Source organism: Ranitomeya variabilis, chromosome 1 (genome assembly GCF_051348905.1).
Source record: "Ranitomeya variabilis isolate aRanVar5 chromosome 1, aRanVar5.hap1, whole genome shotgun sequence".
NCBI classification, from domain to species: Eukaryota; Metazoa; Chordata; class Amphibia; order Anura; family Dendrobatidae; genus Ranitomeya; species Ranitomeya variabilis.
The window spans coordinates 833,347,489-833,363,999 of record NC_135232.1 but is presented as its reverse complement, the minus strand read 5'-3'; the positions used below and the strand labels follow the sequence as shown (position 1 = coordinate 833,363,999).

Genomic DNA, 16,511 nt, shown 5'->3' with positions numbered 1-16,511 from the left:
GAGAAAGTCCGCTTCCCAGTTTTCCACGCCTGGGATAAAAACTGCTGAGAGTATGGAATGATGTGTCTCGGCCCAGCGGAGAATTAGCGTCACCTCGACCATGGCCGCCTTGCTGCGAGTGCCCCCTTGGCGGTTGATGTAGGCTACCGCAGTGGCGTTGTCGGACTGGACTCTGACCGCACGGCCGGAGAGGAACGGCTGAAAATGATGGAGAGCCAGTCTGATTGCCCGAATCTCTAGGATATTGATGGGCAGCTGGGACTCCTGCGGAGACCAGCGACCCTGCGTCGAGTGGCGCTGGAACACTGCACCCCAGCCGAAGAGACTGGCGTCCGTTGTGACAACCAGCCAGTGCACCGGAAGGAAAGACTTCCCCCGAGTCAGGGAGGACCTCTTGGTCCACCACCTGAGGGACTGTCTGATTGGGCGAGAGAGAAGGAGACGGCGGTCGAGCGAGGCGGGATTCCTGTCCCATACTGCCAGAATGGCGTGTTGTAAGGGACGGAGGTGAAAAACCGCAAAGGGCACTGCCTCCATTGCCGCCACCATCCTGCCGAGTACCCTCATGGAGAAGCGTAGGGAGTGAGAGCGAGGTTGAGTAAGCTTCCGGACTTCTCTCTGAAGAGTGGATACCTTTTCCGGAGGCAAAAGTACTAGACCCTGAGAGGAGTCTAAGATCATTCCCAGGTAGGATATGGTTTGGGCCGGGACTGGGGAAGATTTTTTGAAATTGATTTTCCAGCCCAGGCGCAAAAAGGTATTTATAGTGACGTCTACCGCTTCTGAACAGGACCGGAAAGAGGGGCCTTTTATGAGGATGTCGTCCAAGTAGGGCAACACCACTATGCCTCGAGCATGTAGAATGGCCACGGCAGCTGCCATGACCTTGGTGAACACCCGAGGAGCAGTGGCCAGCCCGAAAGGTAGGGCGACAAACTGAAAATGGTGCCCCTGGACCGCGAAGCGGAGGAAGCGCTGATGAGACGGTAGGATGGGAATGTGCAAGTAAGCGTCTTGAACATCTAGAGATGCAAGGAACTCGCCCTCTTCCAGAGAGGCAATTACCGAGCGGAGGGACTCCATACGGAATTGACGTACACGGACGTACTTGTTGAGGAGCTTGAGGTCCAATATTGGACGTACTGAGCCGTCCTTCTTTGGTACAATGAAAAGATTGGAATAGAAACCTTGGTACCTCTCGTTCTGAGGTACCGGGATGATGACCCCGTCTTCCCATAGCGATCTTATGGCCTGAAAATACTGACGGACCCTTGCTCTGGGAGGAGGGGACTGGAAGAAACGAGATGGGGGAAGAGAGACAAACTCGATCTTGTAACCGAAGGATACCAGTTCGCGGACCCATCGGTCGGGAACTACCGAGACCCACGCGTCCCGAAAGAAGAGTAGGCGGCCGCCAACTCTGTCGGTGTCCTTTGGCATCTGCCAAGAGTCATTGAGGTGGAGACCTGTTAGGTCTGGGCCCCCTGGACCCCTGTTGTCTGGGTCTGCCTCTCCAAGAGGGAGAAGGTTTGTAAGATGGCTGGGAGGTTCTGTCCTTGCGCTGACCTCTCCCGGCGCCGGGTGGCGCGGAGGGAGAATTGGACCAATTGGAGCCGAAACGGAAATATCGGCCTCGGCCCTGTTGGTTGCGAAAGGGGCGAAAGGTCCGTTGCTGGGGAAGGAATTTGCTCTTTCCCCCTGTGGAGTCTGCGATAATTTTATCTAGTTTGTCCCCAAAAAGGCGTTCGCCCTGGTATGGAAGGGACGTGAGAGATTTTTTGGATCCTGAGTCCGCTTTCCAGTCCCTGAGCCAAAGGGATCTGCGGATCGTGACAGCGTTGGCCGCTGCCTGTGAGGCACAATTGGCCGCGTCTAAGGATGCGGAAACTACAAAGTCCCCCGCTCTGGCAATCTGAGTGGCCAGGTGTGAAACCTCGGGGGGTAAGTCGGCGTGTAGAGCTGTAGAGGCTAAAGACTCGGCCCAATGGGTCATGGTTTTTGCAACCCATGTGGCGGCAAAAGAAGGGAAGAGAGAAGCCGAGGAAGCTTCAAAAGCCGAGCGAGCCATCTGGTCAATTTGTCTATCAGTGGGATGCTTGATGGACGCGCCCTCGGAGGAGGATAGAACCGCCTTGGTGGCTAGCCGCGACACTGGCGGGTCCACGGAGGGTGACTGAGACCACTCCTTAGCAAGGTCCTGAGCAAACGGATACTTCAATTGCATAGCCTTCTGACCTGAGAAGCGTTTATCCGGACGGACCCTGTGGAGATCGACAATGTCCTTAAATTGAGGATGCGTAGGAAAAAAAAAATCTATGAGCCTTTGTGGTTCGCCCGAATGACACGGGATGAACCGCCTTGGACGGGGTTTCCTCCTCTAACTGTAGCGTCTGACTTACCGAGTCTATGAGAGAATCTAGGGTCTCTTGGTCGTGACGATACTCTGGGGAACAGGACACGCTGGATGCGTCGTCCAGAAAGGATTCCCTGCTATGAGCTGGGGATGAGTGACGAGAGACTTCGCTCTCTGAGCCGGAGGGCTGATCACGGACCGGAGATATTACCCTGGACTTCTTTCTAGATGAGAGAGGGCTTCTGGAAACGGTACGACCTCTAGGCCGAGAGGGGTTTTTAGGCCGCGTTACATCATCCGTGGAAGCGCCCTGGGTAAGGGACGGGTCACGGAGGGACTGTATCGTCCTTTCCAAGGATGCCACAGATCGAGCAAGGGAGGACGCCCATGCGGGGGTACTAGGCTCACTACATTCCGGGTCAGAGGCCGGAGTATCCTGTGCCGCAGACATTTCGCAGGCGGAGCACAGCGGGGTAGTGTGACCTCGGGGCAGAGATACCTTGCAGGAGGTGCACACAGCAAAAATAACAGAGTGGGTCTTTCCAGTCCGTTTTTGCCTAGACTGTGACATCTTTGCCATAAAGTGAGCGTACTGGCAGGGGAAGAGACAATCCTACTGAGTGCGTCCCACCAAGTTCTGCGGTGCTTGGCAGGGAGATCCTGAAGTCCTGTGCGCTGTGGTGCTGCAGAGCCGCCAGCGCACTTCCTGGTCCAAGATGGCCGCCGAGATGTGAGAAGGGCGCTTCTCGGGAACGAGAAGCGCCCAGAGAGAGAGAGAGGGAGGGGGGCGGTGGATTCCCTGCTATGCGCGTCGGAACGCTGCCATTGCCACAGATTGTCCGTGGTGGAATCCGGACCAGGGACGGTAAACTGTGCCACCGCCCTAACAGAGCGCCGGATTGCCCGTGCCCCGCGGCTGCAGCGCCGCATTAGAAAGAGGATAATGGATCCCTGAACGGGCGGTCCCCTGTCAGCTGGTCGGCCCCCGCACTTACCTTGTGCGATGGGGCCGATGCTCCATCCACCTTCACCTTAGTACGGAGAGGGTGGAGAGCTTCTGCCGCCGTGCAACATCCGCTATGTTCAGTGGTGATGCAGTGGGCGGCTGCACGGACGTCATGGCATTCTGTCCGGCTGTGCCCTGGCTCCAGGAAACTTAGGTGGATGATTAGTCCCCGTGGTCGCCTGACAGGGAGGGAGGGAGATCGGAACGCTAGGGAACCGTCGCCACACTGGAAAGTGAGCCAGGGCTGGCATCCATCGTCGCGGGAAAGGATACAGGAGGAACGCTCCATGTACTTGCCCGTTGTTGGTGCGGGAGAGATCAGAGCTGAAAATTTGCCTGTCGCTCCCTTCCGTTAAAAACAAAAATTGGTGGGGTCCTGAGGACCCAAGTGCCTCCTGAGACACTAAGTAAGAACTGGCTCTGGATTGTCCAGCCTGTGGGTGTATACTGCAGGGGAGGAGTTAATCTTTTGTGTGTGTTTAACTTAGTGTCCTCCTGGTGGCAGCAGCATAACACCCATTCGTCCTGTGTCCCCCAATGATACGTAGGAGAAAAGCTCTGGTCATTAAGGGGTTAAGGATAGTACCCCTAAAGATACCCATATAACTTTTCTGCCAGTTTTCATGTATTATGCCTTTCTGCTTCATTACTTATTACAAGATTCCAGCTCTGCTGTCACAGCCATCACTTCCTCTTCAGAATCCTCTGCTCCCTTCTGACTACATTTCCCCAATACCCCTTGTACTGGGCTGCAAGCCAGCAGTGAGCACACAGTCTATAAACCACCTAAGCTCATCCCCCAGCGCCACACACAGCCTCAGCACGATCTCCTATAATGAACACTGAAATAGAAATCATGTGCTAAGCACCAGATCCGCAGTCCTGGTACTAAAGATTATTCCCTTACTCCCTCTCATTGACTTATAGATGGATGAGGAGAAAAATATGAATAGATTCCTAGTATAAGGGGAATACAGCGGGGTTATATATACACATTACACAATGTGTATGCAGTGTGTGTACACACGCACACATACACCCCTTGTTGAATACATACATATATAAGAAAGATCCTGGTCTGCAGCTACATGCATAAGAGCGGCGTGAGCTCTGCGGAATGAGGCCCCACCCACGAGCATAATAAGCTCCACCCACCCATCAGATTCCAGAGCCAGGAACTCAGAAAGATTTTGAGATGACATTACAGGAAGTCAGCCAGAGATCAGGCACCAGAAGAGCAGCTCAGGTCACAGACTTATTTAACAAAGCAAGATATTTATTGAAATGCTTACTTATCTATGGCAGTTAGTTCACATGAAAGGAACAAGTAAAGTAGAGGCCAACCTTTAAGCTTGTAGACACATACCTGGGTATTCTTGTAATCTACTGAGATGCCACACAAGATACACCTCTTTGGAGGCTCTTTAAAAGGATTTTCCATTTTCTGTGGCTGTAATGAATAAAAAGTGACAAACACCAGTTATTTTTTAAATCCAATATGCAAGAAATAACTACTGAAAATTGTGTAGTAAATTAAAGCCAAATATTGCATTCAGATTCCTCTATACAAGCAAAAACATGAAGTCACGCAGGAATCGATCAAACTACCGTAAGTTAAAGTTCTCCCCAAGTTTCCCCCTTGCACTGCCCCCATACAGCAGCTAGGTGCCTCCATCATCCAGCAGATATTTCAGTCACACCTATGGCAAAGACCTCATGCAGATGTCCATTGGAGTACGCCTTAATAAATTTGCCCCACTTTTCCCTTTTTGACAAATTTCTGGCATAAATGATAGGATACCTGTCAGACTGTTTGGCTTTGCCCCTCCACCAAAAAAACCCTGCCCAGTGTTCTTGCTGATTTTCAATAGATGTGAGATAAGTAAAAAAGAAAAATCAAAATAGAGAGCACAAATCCTACTACTAGTAGTAATACAGCAAGTGTGGCATTGTCATAGGAGGCCATCTTTGCCACAAACTAGCCACATTACTACCAATACAGAGGGATAGGGATACAGAAATAGGTAGGATTCCTTTATACTAGAGTTGTCTTTGGGATTAGAAAAGAACTAAAAAAAATATAATGCCACTAGGCGGTGTGTGTGTTGCCATATTGTCTGTGTCAGCCACAAGTCCAGGCTTGAGCCTCTCACCACTGTCTGGATGGTGTCCCCATAGAGAGTAAGGGAAGAAAACACTGCAAAGTCATCTTTGTTTTCTTTTTGTGGCAGCTCTCTTTACAGGAACCAGTCTTGTGCAATTTCCTATACAATAAAACAAATGGTACACGGACACAAGCCTGCCAGATGGGAGGTCTAAAGAACACACTTTTGGTCTCGATCTAGCGAATGGCGAGCCATGGGAACGGCCCTGATGTATACTGTAGGCTCAGTACACAGTCGCCTGAAATAACAGCATCATAAGTACTACAAGCAAAATGCCACGGGGTTGTAAAAATTGCTACAAAATATGTGAATTTCCTGCCTGCTGAGCACATCATTTCTGTCTCACAGGGCTAAGAAAGTAACCAACAATCATGCAGACGGGGGATGAGAGCAACAATTCGGTCTTAGGCTCCGCCATTAGAAAAAAAACAAAAAACACATTAATTAAACTACAATTCCACAGTACAAAAGTTTTATCTTTACCATATCTTCAAGTGCTGCTCGGTTACTGTCTGGGGTTACTAGGAAAAGAAATACATCAATCAATAAATGTCTGGTATTAGCAATGTTCTTAAGTCCAACTGACCGACTGCATCTATATCAGGATAGTTTTTTGTTTTTTGCATTCATTAATTTCATGGTCCATCATATCTTTTCATAGATTGGCGTTCCTGTCTTTGATACACAGTTCCAAAACCTCTCCTTCCCTTCAAATAGCCATTAAAAGTTAAATGATAAAATTATGGTTAATCGTGGCCGCCACTTGAGGAGGCGAATAGATCAAATAATCATAGAATGTTAGAGTTGGATGCAGGATTCACTAAGCCATCTCAGACAAATGTCTGTCCAGTCTTTGTGTGAAGACCTCCATTGAAGGAGAACTCATCACCTCTGGCGGCAGCCTGTTCCACTCATTGATCACCCTCACTGACAAAAAGCTTTTGCTAATATCCAATTTGTATCTTCTCCCTTTCAGTTTATTCCATTGCTTCTCGTGTTTCCATGTGCAAATGAGAATAAGGATGATCCCTCTACACTGTGACAGCCCTTCAGATAATATTTGTAGGCGGCTAATTAGTCTCCTCTTAGCTTTCTTTTTTTGCAAGCTAAACATTCACAGATCCTTTAACCGTTCCTCGTTGGATATACAAGTGCTTCTCACAAAATTAGAATATCATCAAAAAAGGAGATTTTTGTTTACTTACCGTAAAATCTTTTTCTCCGAGCCAATCATTGGGGGACACAGACCGTGGGTGTTATGCTGCTTGCCACTAGGAGGACACTAAGTGATACAAAGAAAGTTAGCTCCTCCCCTGCAGTATACACCCTCCTGCTGGCCCTCAGCTAACCAGTTCGGTGCAAAAAGCAGTAGGAGATCAGTAACAAAATATTAGCTTACAGCATGTCATATTATATATGAGAGTATAGCATATCGGATTGTAAAAATAAGCATAAGCCAATACTAGGGTGGGAGCTGTGTCCCCCAATGATTGGCTCGGAGAAAAAGATTTTACGGTAAGTAAACAAAAATCTCCTTTTCTCCTACGCCTCATTGGGGGACACAGACCGTGGGACGTACCAAAGCAGTCCCTGGGTGGGGACAACATCAGATCAGGCTCTGTGTAACTGCTACTTACAAGTGCGCCACCGTGGCCTGCAGAGTCCGCCTGCCCAGAGTCACATCTGTGGAAGTCTGGGAATTATAATGCTTCAAGAATGCATGCGGACTGGACGAATCCGCAAACGTGCAGGCGTGTCTTGTTGACGCCTGGTGCCTGGAACCCACGATAGATGGGGAGATAGGCTGTCATCTAACACGGAAGGACTACTGGATGGTGAAAGAATACACCAGGCTAAATGGCCGATGGAGACGGCCAAACCCTTCCTGTAAAAGTCAGGAAGCCTTCCTCTTACCGGTAGGAAACCCAAGATACAGTGTCCAACCTTCGGAAGGACGCCGTCCTCAAGACATACCTACTCAGAGCACTTGCTCTGTCTGGAATAAGGGGACCTCATTCCATTTTGTGGAGTGGTGCCAAAAGAGATGAGGGAGGAACTATGCCCTCATGACAGTAGTAATACAATACCACCTTGGTAACTAGGGACAGGGAAGGCTTGGGGACAACCTTGCCTTGAAGGAAATAAGAGAAAAAAGTCTGAAAAGACCCGTTAGCACCGAAGACTCGTCAGGATGAGGATATAGCCGAGAGGAAAGGGGGCAACCTTCCCTAATAGAATAGATCCCAATGATCTAACGGTATGCAATAGGGAAGAATTACATGTGAAAAACATCCTGCGAGGTGGTCCCTACTTGCAGTTTTGTTGCAGAAATACAGAAAGCTACCAGCTCCGCAAGCGAACTGACGTGGTCAGTACGGATTTCCGAGGATCACTGGGGCCCTTTCTGCTTCTGAAAAGCTTTCGGAAGTGGAAACTGGTACCACGGAATAACCGGAGCATGCAGTGCGAAGGCTCCTGGATCTCGAGGCCGAACAACCAACTCCAGTACCCCGGCGATCAGTCAGGACGCCATCCGAGCTACAACTGTAGAGCTCCAGTGAAGGCGGGTCTGATGGAATACTTCCGGTGAAGTTCCCACTCACTTGAGGTGAAACCCTGACGGCTAAATATGTTCGCAGCCCAGAGTTCTACTTCTGGGATATGAACTGCCAAGATCACCGAGTGATAGATCTCGGCCCATGTGAGGTACTTTGGCCATGGTGCTTGAACGTGGGTACTCGCTAGATGATTGACGTATGACACAGCCGTGGCGTTGTCCAATTGAATTCGGATGGGTTGACCCGCCATAAGGAGTGGACCTACTATAGGACTACCCTTGAGATCTCCAGAGCAATGATCGGGAGAAGAGGACTGGCATTGGAAGTTACTAGTAACCATGGAACCGGGAGAAAAAACTCCGGATGAAGAAGGAGCTCAGAGACTATCGTCTGAAAGGCTGCTTGACTTGCTGAAAACTAACGGAGCAAAGGAAACTGTTTCCATTGTCGTCTCCGTTTTTTTTTTTTGGAACCTTCCCAGCAAATCGAATGAAATGAGGGGATGAGTGAGCAAGAGCGCGAGCTCCCTGTTGAAAAAAACATGACCTTGTCTGGAGGGAGATTTACCACCCTTCTGGAAGAATACTGGATCATCCTCAAAAAGGATATCTGCTGGGCTGGAAATGAGGAGTTGTCTAAGTCTAGCCACCAGCCCAGGTGAGAGGGTATCGCAAGTGATATAGACGACTTAGCGTAGTCCTGCAAGGGTGGGTAAACAGTCGGTCAAACAGGATAGGACGACCACGCCTCTAGGTGCAAGATGACAGTCACCATGACCCTTGCGAACACCCTGGATGCGGTAGCAAGGCCGAAGAACAAGGTCGTGACTTAAATGCTGTTCACGAATGGAAAAGCAAAGGAATTTTTGAAGAGGTTAGGCATCCCGAATGTCGATGGATGCCCGAAACTGCACCTTTTTTGTTGAAGTAATGGCTGAGCGGATGAGACTCCATTCGAGGAAGAAGAAGAACCTTGTGAAAAGATTGTTAGAAGTTTGAGGTCCGGAATCGGTCCTACTTATCGTTCCACCTTTTAGTAACCAAGATCCCTTAGATCTAGACTGTCCTGGACAACCCTTTCACTGTTGGTCGGGGCTGCGGAAACGTACGATTGTTCGTTAGTCCCCCGCTCAAAAATATGATTGACCAGCTGAACTGTCTTCAGGAAAGGGATACTGGTGTGAATCAAAGTAGTTAAGGGCTTCAAGCAGGAGACCGTTGCTCTAGCATCCATGCGGCGGATAGGGAGGTTAAAGGGCTGGACCCGTAGCTGCCAAACGGAACAAACCAGATGTGCTATTTGACAGATCGTGGCATTTTTAATTGAGGACATATCGGGCAGGGATACTGGTAGGTAAACCACAGGAGATTGTACCCGGTTAATCTGCCGAGTGGCAGAATGCGCCGCTGCTTCCAGCAGGTCATTGCAGAGTTAAAAATTAGGAGCCTCGATCCACCATCCTCTTAACAAGGAAGTGGAGAGGGAAATTCACCTACTTGCATCTTCTGTTAAATAGTGGTGATGCAGAGGGGGGTGCTCAGACACCCGAAAAAAAAAAGGATGCCTCTGTACATCCACAGAGTGCAGGTCTCCGGGTGGACAGGACAGGCTGCCTGGCGTTAGGCCTGGACCTTCGAGTGCCCGTCTGTTGATGGTGTGGGGAGACCGGCGCCCTTTAAAGTGCCTGTCGCCCTTAAAAATCAGACCAGGCATAGCGTCCCGCGTAGAGGCTTCTGTCCAGTGAATCGCATATCCGGACTGGATGGCAAAAGCTCTACGAGGGAGTTTAGGCTGAGGGAACTAGTTACACTGGGATAAACTGGGATCGGCGGCAGAGGGCTCCTCATTTATGACCAGTTTCGGATTGGTCATGGTGCCCTCAAGACCAGGGAATACTGGTCGTGTGCCGTTAAGACCAGGGAAAACTGGTCGTGTGCCTTTAAGACCAGGGAATACTGGTCGTGTGCCTTTAAGACCAGGGAATACTGGTCGAGTGCCTTTAAGACCAGGGAATACTGGTCGTGTGCCTTTAAGACCAGGGATTACTGGTCGTGTGGCTTTAAGACCAGAGAATGCTGGTCGTGTGCCTTTAAGACCAGGGAATACTGGTCGTGCGCCATTAAGACCAGGGAATACTGGTCGTGCGCCATTAAGACCAGGGAAAACTGGACGTGTGCCTTTAAGACCCGGGAATTCTGGTCACGCGCCCTTAAGACCAGGGAATACTGGTCACGCGCCTTTAAGACCAGGGAATACTGGTCACGTGCCTTTAAGACCAGGGAATACTGGTCACGTGTCCTTAAGACCAGGGAATACTGGTCACGTGCCTTTAAGACCAGGGAATACTGGTCACGTGCCTTTAAGACCAGGGAATACTGGTCACGTGTCCTTAAGACCAGGGAATACTGGTCACGTGCCTTTAAGACCAGGGAATACTGGTCACGTGCCTTTAAGACCAGGGAATACTGGTCACGTGCCTTTAAGACCAGAGAATGCTGGTCGTGTGACTTTAAGACCGGGAATACTGGTCATGCGGGTTTAGGTAAAATCTCGCAGCGAGCGAGAAGCGCCAATTTAGGGGGCGGAGCTACAGGCACGACGTGGGCGGAGCCTCGAGACTTCCATGAATAGGCCCCAGCCGGGGCGTAAATTTCTGCAGCCGGCGTCAGCGTAAGAGTTAGGGGTGGTCACCCGTTGCTCGAGAAAATTGAGCGCTTCCGCGTCAGGCGCTAAGCGCCAGGAAAAAAGGCTAAGGCTACTTTCACACTAGCGTTAACTGCAATACGTCGCAAATGCGTCGTTTTTGCGAAACGCCGCATCCAGCAAAAGTTTTTGCTGGATACGTTTTTTCGCCATAGACTTACATTAGCGACGCATTTGCGACGCATTTGCGACGCATTTCCAAACGGTGAAACCGTTTTGCGACGCTTGGGCGTATGGTAGCGGACCGTCGGGAGAAAAAAACGTTACATGTAACGTTTTTTGCTCCCGACGGTCCGCTTTTTCCGACCGCGCATGCGCAGTCGGAACTCCGCCCCCACCTCCCCGCACTTCCCCGCACCTCACAATGGGGCAGCGGATGCGTGGGAAATATGCACCCGCTGCCCCCGTTGTGCGGCGGGGACAACGCTAGCGTCGGGGACCTCGGCCCGACGCACGGCGACAGGCCGAGCCCGACGCTAGTGTGAAACTAGCCTAAGCCGCCTTGAGGCGACACAGTGCGCTTCTGGAGGTGCGGACTACACATCGGCCGAAGCTGTGAGGTGGCGCGGCCGCAAAGCGATCCGGAGCGCAGGAGGGGAACTCCTGATGTACTCACAGTCCGGTAATGCAGGTCCCCCTGTCCCTGCGCGCTCCATCCTCATCCTCTTCTGCAATCCCTTTGGGCTCTGCCGCAAGTATGCAACGCCATGTGATGTGGGCCTTGTATGTCGGGCCACCGGAGAGGAACATTAGAGCAGGCTCTATGTGCTCGCCGTCTTGCAGGGGGAAGGGAAATCGGGACCAAAGATGGAAACCCGTTGCCCGAGTAAAATTTGGCGTGCTCCCGCGTCGCAGGAGAGGGACGGGGAGGTATACTCGCCGTGCTCGCCTGTTGCTGGTTCGGGGGAGAGCGGGTCCCATAAAAAAGGATCCGTCGCCCCCTTCACTCCGTTGAATAAAAAATAAAAATTTACAGAAAAATAAAAATTAAAATAAGAAAGTTGGGGTCTGAAAACAGACCCAAGTGCCTCCTACAGACACTAAGCAAGAACTGGTTAGCTGAGGGCCAGCAGGAGGGTGTATACTGCAGGGGAGGAGCTAACTTTCTTTGTATCACTTAGTGTCCTCCTAGTGGCAAGCAGCATAACACCCACGGTCTGTGTCCCCCAATGAGGCGTAGGAGAAAGTTAATTTATCTCAGTTCTTCAATACAAAAAGTGAAACTCATATATTACATAGAGTCATTACACAGTGATCTATTTCAAGTGTTTATTTCTGTTAATTTTGATGATTACGGATTACAGCCAATGAAAACCCAAAAGTCATTATCTCAGTAAATTACAATACTTTATAACACTAGCTTGGAAAATGATTTTTAAAGCCGAAATGTTGGCCTACTGAAATGTACGTTCAGTAAATGCCCTCAATACTTGGTCGGGGCTCCTTTTGCATCAATTACTGTATCAATGTGGCGTGTGGCATGGAGGCAATCAGCCTATGACACTGCTGAGGTGTTATGGAAGCCCAGGTTGTTTTGATTGCAGCCTTCAGCTCATCTGCATTGTTGGGTCTGGTGTCTCATCTTCCTCTTGACAATACACCATAGATTCTCTATGGGGTAAAGGTCAGGCGAGTTTGCTGGCCAATCAAGCACAGTGATACAGTCGTATTTAAACCAGGTATTGGTACTTTTGGCAGTGTGGACAGGTGCCAAGTCCTGCTGGAGAATGAAATTTCTATCTCCTAATAGCTTGTCGGCAGACGGAAGCATGAAGTGCGCTAAAATTTCCTGGTAGACGGCTGCGCTGACTTTGGTCTTGAGAAAACACAGTGGACCTACACCAGCAGATAACATGACTCCCCAAACCATCACTGATTGTGGAAACTTCACACTAGACCTCCAGCAGCTTGGATTGTGGCCTCTCCACTCTTCCTCCAGACTCTGGGACCTTGATTTCCAAATGAAATGCAAAAAAACCCACCACGGACCACTGAGTAACAGTCCACTTCTTTTTCTCATTAGCCCAGGTAAGACACTTCTGGCGTTGTCTATTGGTCATGAGTGGCTTGACACAAGGAATGCGACACTTGTAGCCCATGTCATGGATACATCTGTGTGTGGTGGCTCTTTAAGCAATGACTAGCAGCAGTCCACACTTTGTGAAACTCAACTGAAAAACAAATTTTTGAATGGCCTTTTTTTAATAATCCTTTCAAGGCTGCGGTTATCCCGGTTGCTTGCGCACCTTTTTCTACCACACTTTTTCCTTCCACTCAACTTTCCATTAATATGCTTGGATACAGCACTGTGTGAACAGCCAGCTTCTTTAGCAATGACCTTTTGTGGCTTACCCTCCTTGTGGAGTGTGTCAGTGACTGCCTTCTGGACACCTGTCAAGTCAGCAGCCTTCCCCATGATTGTGGAGACTACTGAAACAGACTAAGGAACCTTTTTTAATGGTTAGGAAGCCTTTGCAGATGTTTTTTGTTAGTTTTTCTTATTTACTGAGATGATTTTTGGATTTTCATTGGCTGTCAGCCATAATCATCAACATTAACAGAAATAAACACTTGAAATAGATCACTGTTTGTAATGACTCTATATAATATATGAGTTTCACTTTTTGTATTGAAGAACAGAAATAAATTAAGTTTTTGATGATATTCAAATTTTGTGAGAAGCACCTGTACTCTGCCGTCTGCTCACCATTCTGGTCGCTCTTCTCTGAACTTGCTCCAGTTTTTTAATGTCTTTTTTAAAATGTGGTGCCCAGAAAGGGATACAGTATTCCAGATATGGCCTGAACAAGGAGGAGTAGAGAGGGATAATTACATCATGTGATCTATACTGTAGGCTTATCTTAATACAAGGATGCACAACGCCAGTCCTCAAGGACCACCAACAGTGTATGTTTTCAGGATTTCCTTAAGTGTTGCACAGGTGATAATTTGCACTTTGTTTGTGCAATGCTAAGGAAATCCTGAAAACATGCACTGTTGGTGGTTCTAAGGGCCTATAGTTGGGCATCCCTATTGTAATACATCCTAGAACTGTGTTTGCCTTTTTTGCTGCTGCATCACAGCACAAGTCTTTTTCACACGTGCTGTTGCTTAGTTCTATTCCTCCTATTGTTTAGATTTAATTTTTGTTTTTCTAGCCCAGATGTAGAATCTTGCATTTCTCCCTGACAAATACCATTCTATTAGTTGCTGCCCATTGTTCAAGCTTATCTAGATCCTAGTCTTCTCTAGTGTTAGCTATCCATCCTACCTTCGCATCGTCTTTACATTTGATTAATTTACCTTCAGTTCCTTTACTTAGATCATTGTTCAAATAACAAATGTTATGGCCATGTTTGAACTGAAAATATTTGGGGAAAACATGCAACAATTTCCCATCAGAACTGACATAATGCAGATTTTATAAACCCTGCACCACAAATCAATTTCTCAGAAGAAAATAACTGTGGTCTGTGGATGAGATTTGTTGACGCCTCATCCATTTCGCTGCTATAGTAATATACTGCTGTGGTTCCCCCCTTTCCTCCCCAGACGTAAAATTTGTGAACATGGATATGTGGACATACCCTAAGGCCTCATTCAGACATCGCTGTATTTTTAATAGTAAGTAAAAACACTTGGACCGTTGTTCATCAGTATTGGTCACTTTTTTGAGTTTCATCAGCGATTTCTATTTTGTATGAAAAAAATAAATACATTGCAAAGCTTCTCCCATAACCTGCAGTGCTAATGATGGATTATACACTCATACAATCCGTGTGCTGTCCACCATCTTTATGGACCCGTAGGGGTCATTTTGACGCATGATGTAAACCAGACAACTCTCAGTTATGTTTTGGAAAACACACAAAAAAACATGGAAACGTGAACAGACCTCTAGATTATAATGGACACATGTTGTCTGAAACATGTAAATAGAATACTGATGGGAAAACAGGAGTCTGAGTGAGGCCTAACAGTCACAGATCAGAAAATCACACATGTGCGATAGAGATCTTCTTGGAGGCCAAGTAATGGGCTACCCCAGACTATTACGGCAGGGAATACTGGTGCCAATCAATTGGGAGGACCCGGTCCAGTGGCCACATCAATGGTAGCCCCGAGAACCAGGGCTGTGGAGTCGGTAAGCCAAACCTCCACCTGCTCAATTACCCTGACTCCGACTCCCCAGCACTGGTCACTACTGAGCATGTGCATAAAGTGCAGCACAGATTCATCTCAGCTAAAAGCCCTGAACCTTAGATCAGGAACAGGACAGACATTTCTAGGACATTTCATTCATAACGTTCCAAATTCTTATGAAAACACAGCACGTCCTGCATTAGATATTCGAGGAGTCAGTCCATTTTATACCGCCTCCTACCTCCCGGGAGCCATGGCCCTTTTTATGAGCAGAACTGGCGAGTTGTACGTTACGCCTCAACAATGATGTGACGGGCTGGCTACCCATCAAGGCGCTGTGAGCGCAGGGACGTGGCCCTCAGGTCTCCTCTACCGCAGCCACAGAATATGGCCGTGGCTGATGGACCAGACCCTGCCAGTTACTATTCCACGGGAGTCCATGACTGAAAATCCCCCCCATCATAGCCCTATGTAGACTGTCACTGCCATGTCCCCAGTGCATGCTGGGAGGTGTCCTGCCAGTGCCCCCCCGGTCTGCGGCTCCTTACCTGTGCTGTGCCCGGAGGAGGAGGTGCACAGTGCTGGCAGCCAATGTTGCCTCAGCGCAGCGCCCCGCCATGCCCTGACCACCAGCATCCTACCCCACACTGTATCCTGGGTTGTGGCTAAATCCAAGTCGGCTAAAGGACCTGGTCCCTCTGCCGACTGGGAAATAGCCTGCTCTGTGTGAGAAAGCTAAATCCCAGTCGGCTAAAGGACCAGGTCCTTCTGTGCACTGGGATTTAGCTTTCTCACACAGAGTCGGCTATTTCCAAGTCGGCAGAGGGACCAGGTCCTTTAGCCGACTTGGATTTAGCCTGCTCTATATAAGAATGCTAAATCCCAGTAGATAGAAGGACCCTTATTGTATATAGATATATATGAATCCTGTCATGTGATTTTTTGCAGTAATATTGAGCCGCAGCCTGGATATGACATCTGATTACACATTTATTTATATGTAAAAATTATACGCAAGAATTTTCCCCTTAATCCCAGTGTGTACAATATTCTGCGCCAATCTCATCCTCGTCCCGTTTTATTTACTGGTGATCATTTTTGTAGATCACACAACCACAGATTTTTTCCATGCATGCACCTAGGAGTGTTTTATCCCTCGGGCAATTTTCCGTTTTTTTTTTCCTTCCCATAACTTACTTATTTTTCCATCCACATCGCCGTTGTGAATTTTTTTTATTTTGGCGGGACGTTCTTATTGATACCATTTTGGCGCGGATACCATGTTTTGATCACCTCTTATTTCATTTTATTGCAATGTTGCGGCGACCAAAAAAAACGTAATTATGGCGTTTCTAGTTTTTTCTCGTTATGCCGTTTACCGATCAGATTATTTTACATTTTGATTGGTCAGACCTTTCTGAACATGTCAAGTCCCAATTTATTTATTTTTCTTAAATGGAGCAAAAGCGATATTTTTTTTTTCTGATATTTTTATGATATAGGATGTAACTGCATCATGCGTTGTGAAGGGGTTAATACTATAATTATTGGCCAAATGGACCAGGTCCTTCTGCCAACTTGGA

The 16,511-nt window shown here is 48.3% G+C and overlaps 1 protein-coding gene across 1 annotated transcript in view; it reads right to left on the bottom strand.

Annotated features, from left to right (window-relative positions):
- LOC143786778 (small ribosomal subunit protein bS18m-like) overlaps positions 1-15,579 on the bottom strand; it is a 35,022-nt gene extending 19,443 nt beyond the window's left edge. Inside the window, exons 1-3 of the mRNA XM_077275795.1 lie at positions 15,477-15,579; positions 6,008-6,045; positions 4,726-4,809 (exon numbers count right to left, since the gene is read on the bottom strand). Of these exons, the coding sequence (XP_077131910.1) occupies positions 4,726-4,809; positions 6,008-6,045; positions 15,477-15,564 (210 nt within the window). The 5' untranslated portion in view covers positions 15,565-15,579. The remainder of the gene's footprint in view (positions 1-4,725; positions 4,810-6,007; positions 6,046-15,476) is intronic.
- Between the last annotated feature and the right edge of the window lie 932 nt (positions 15,580-16,511).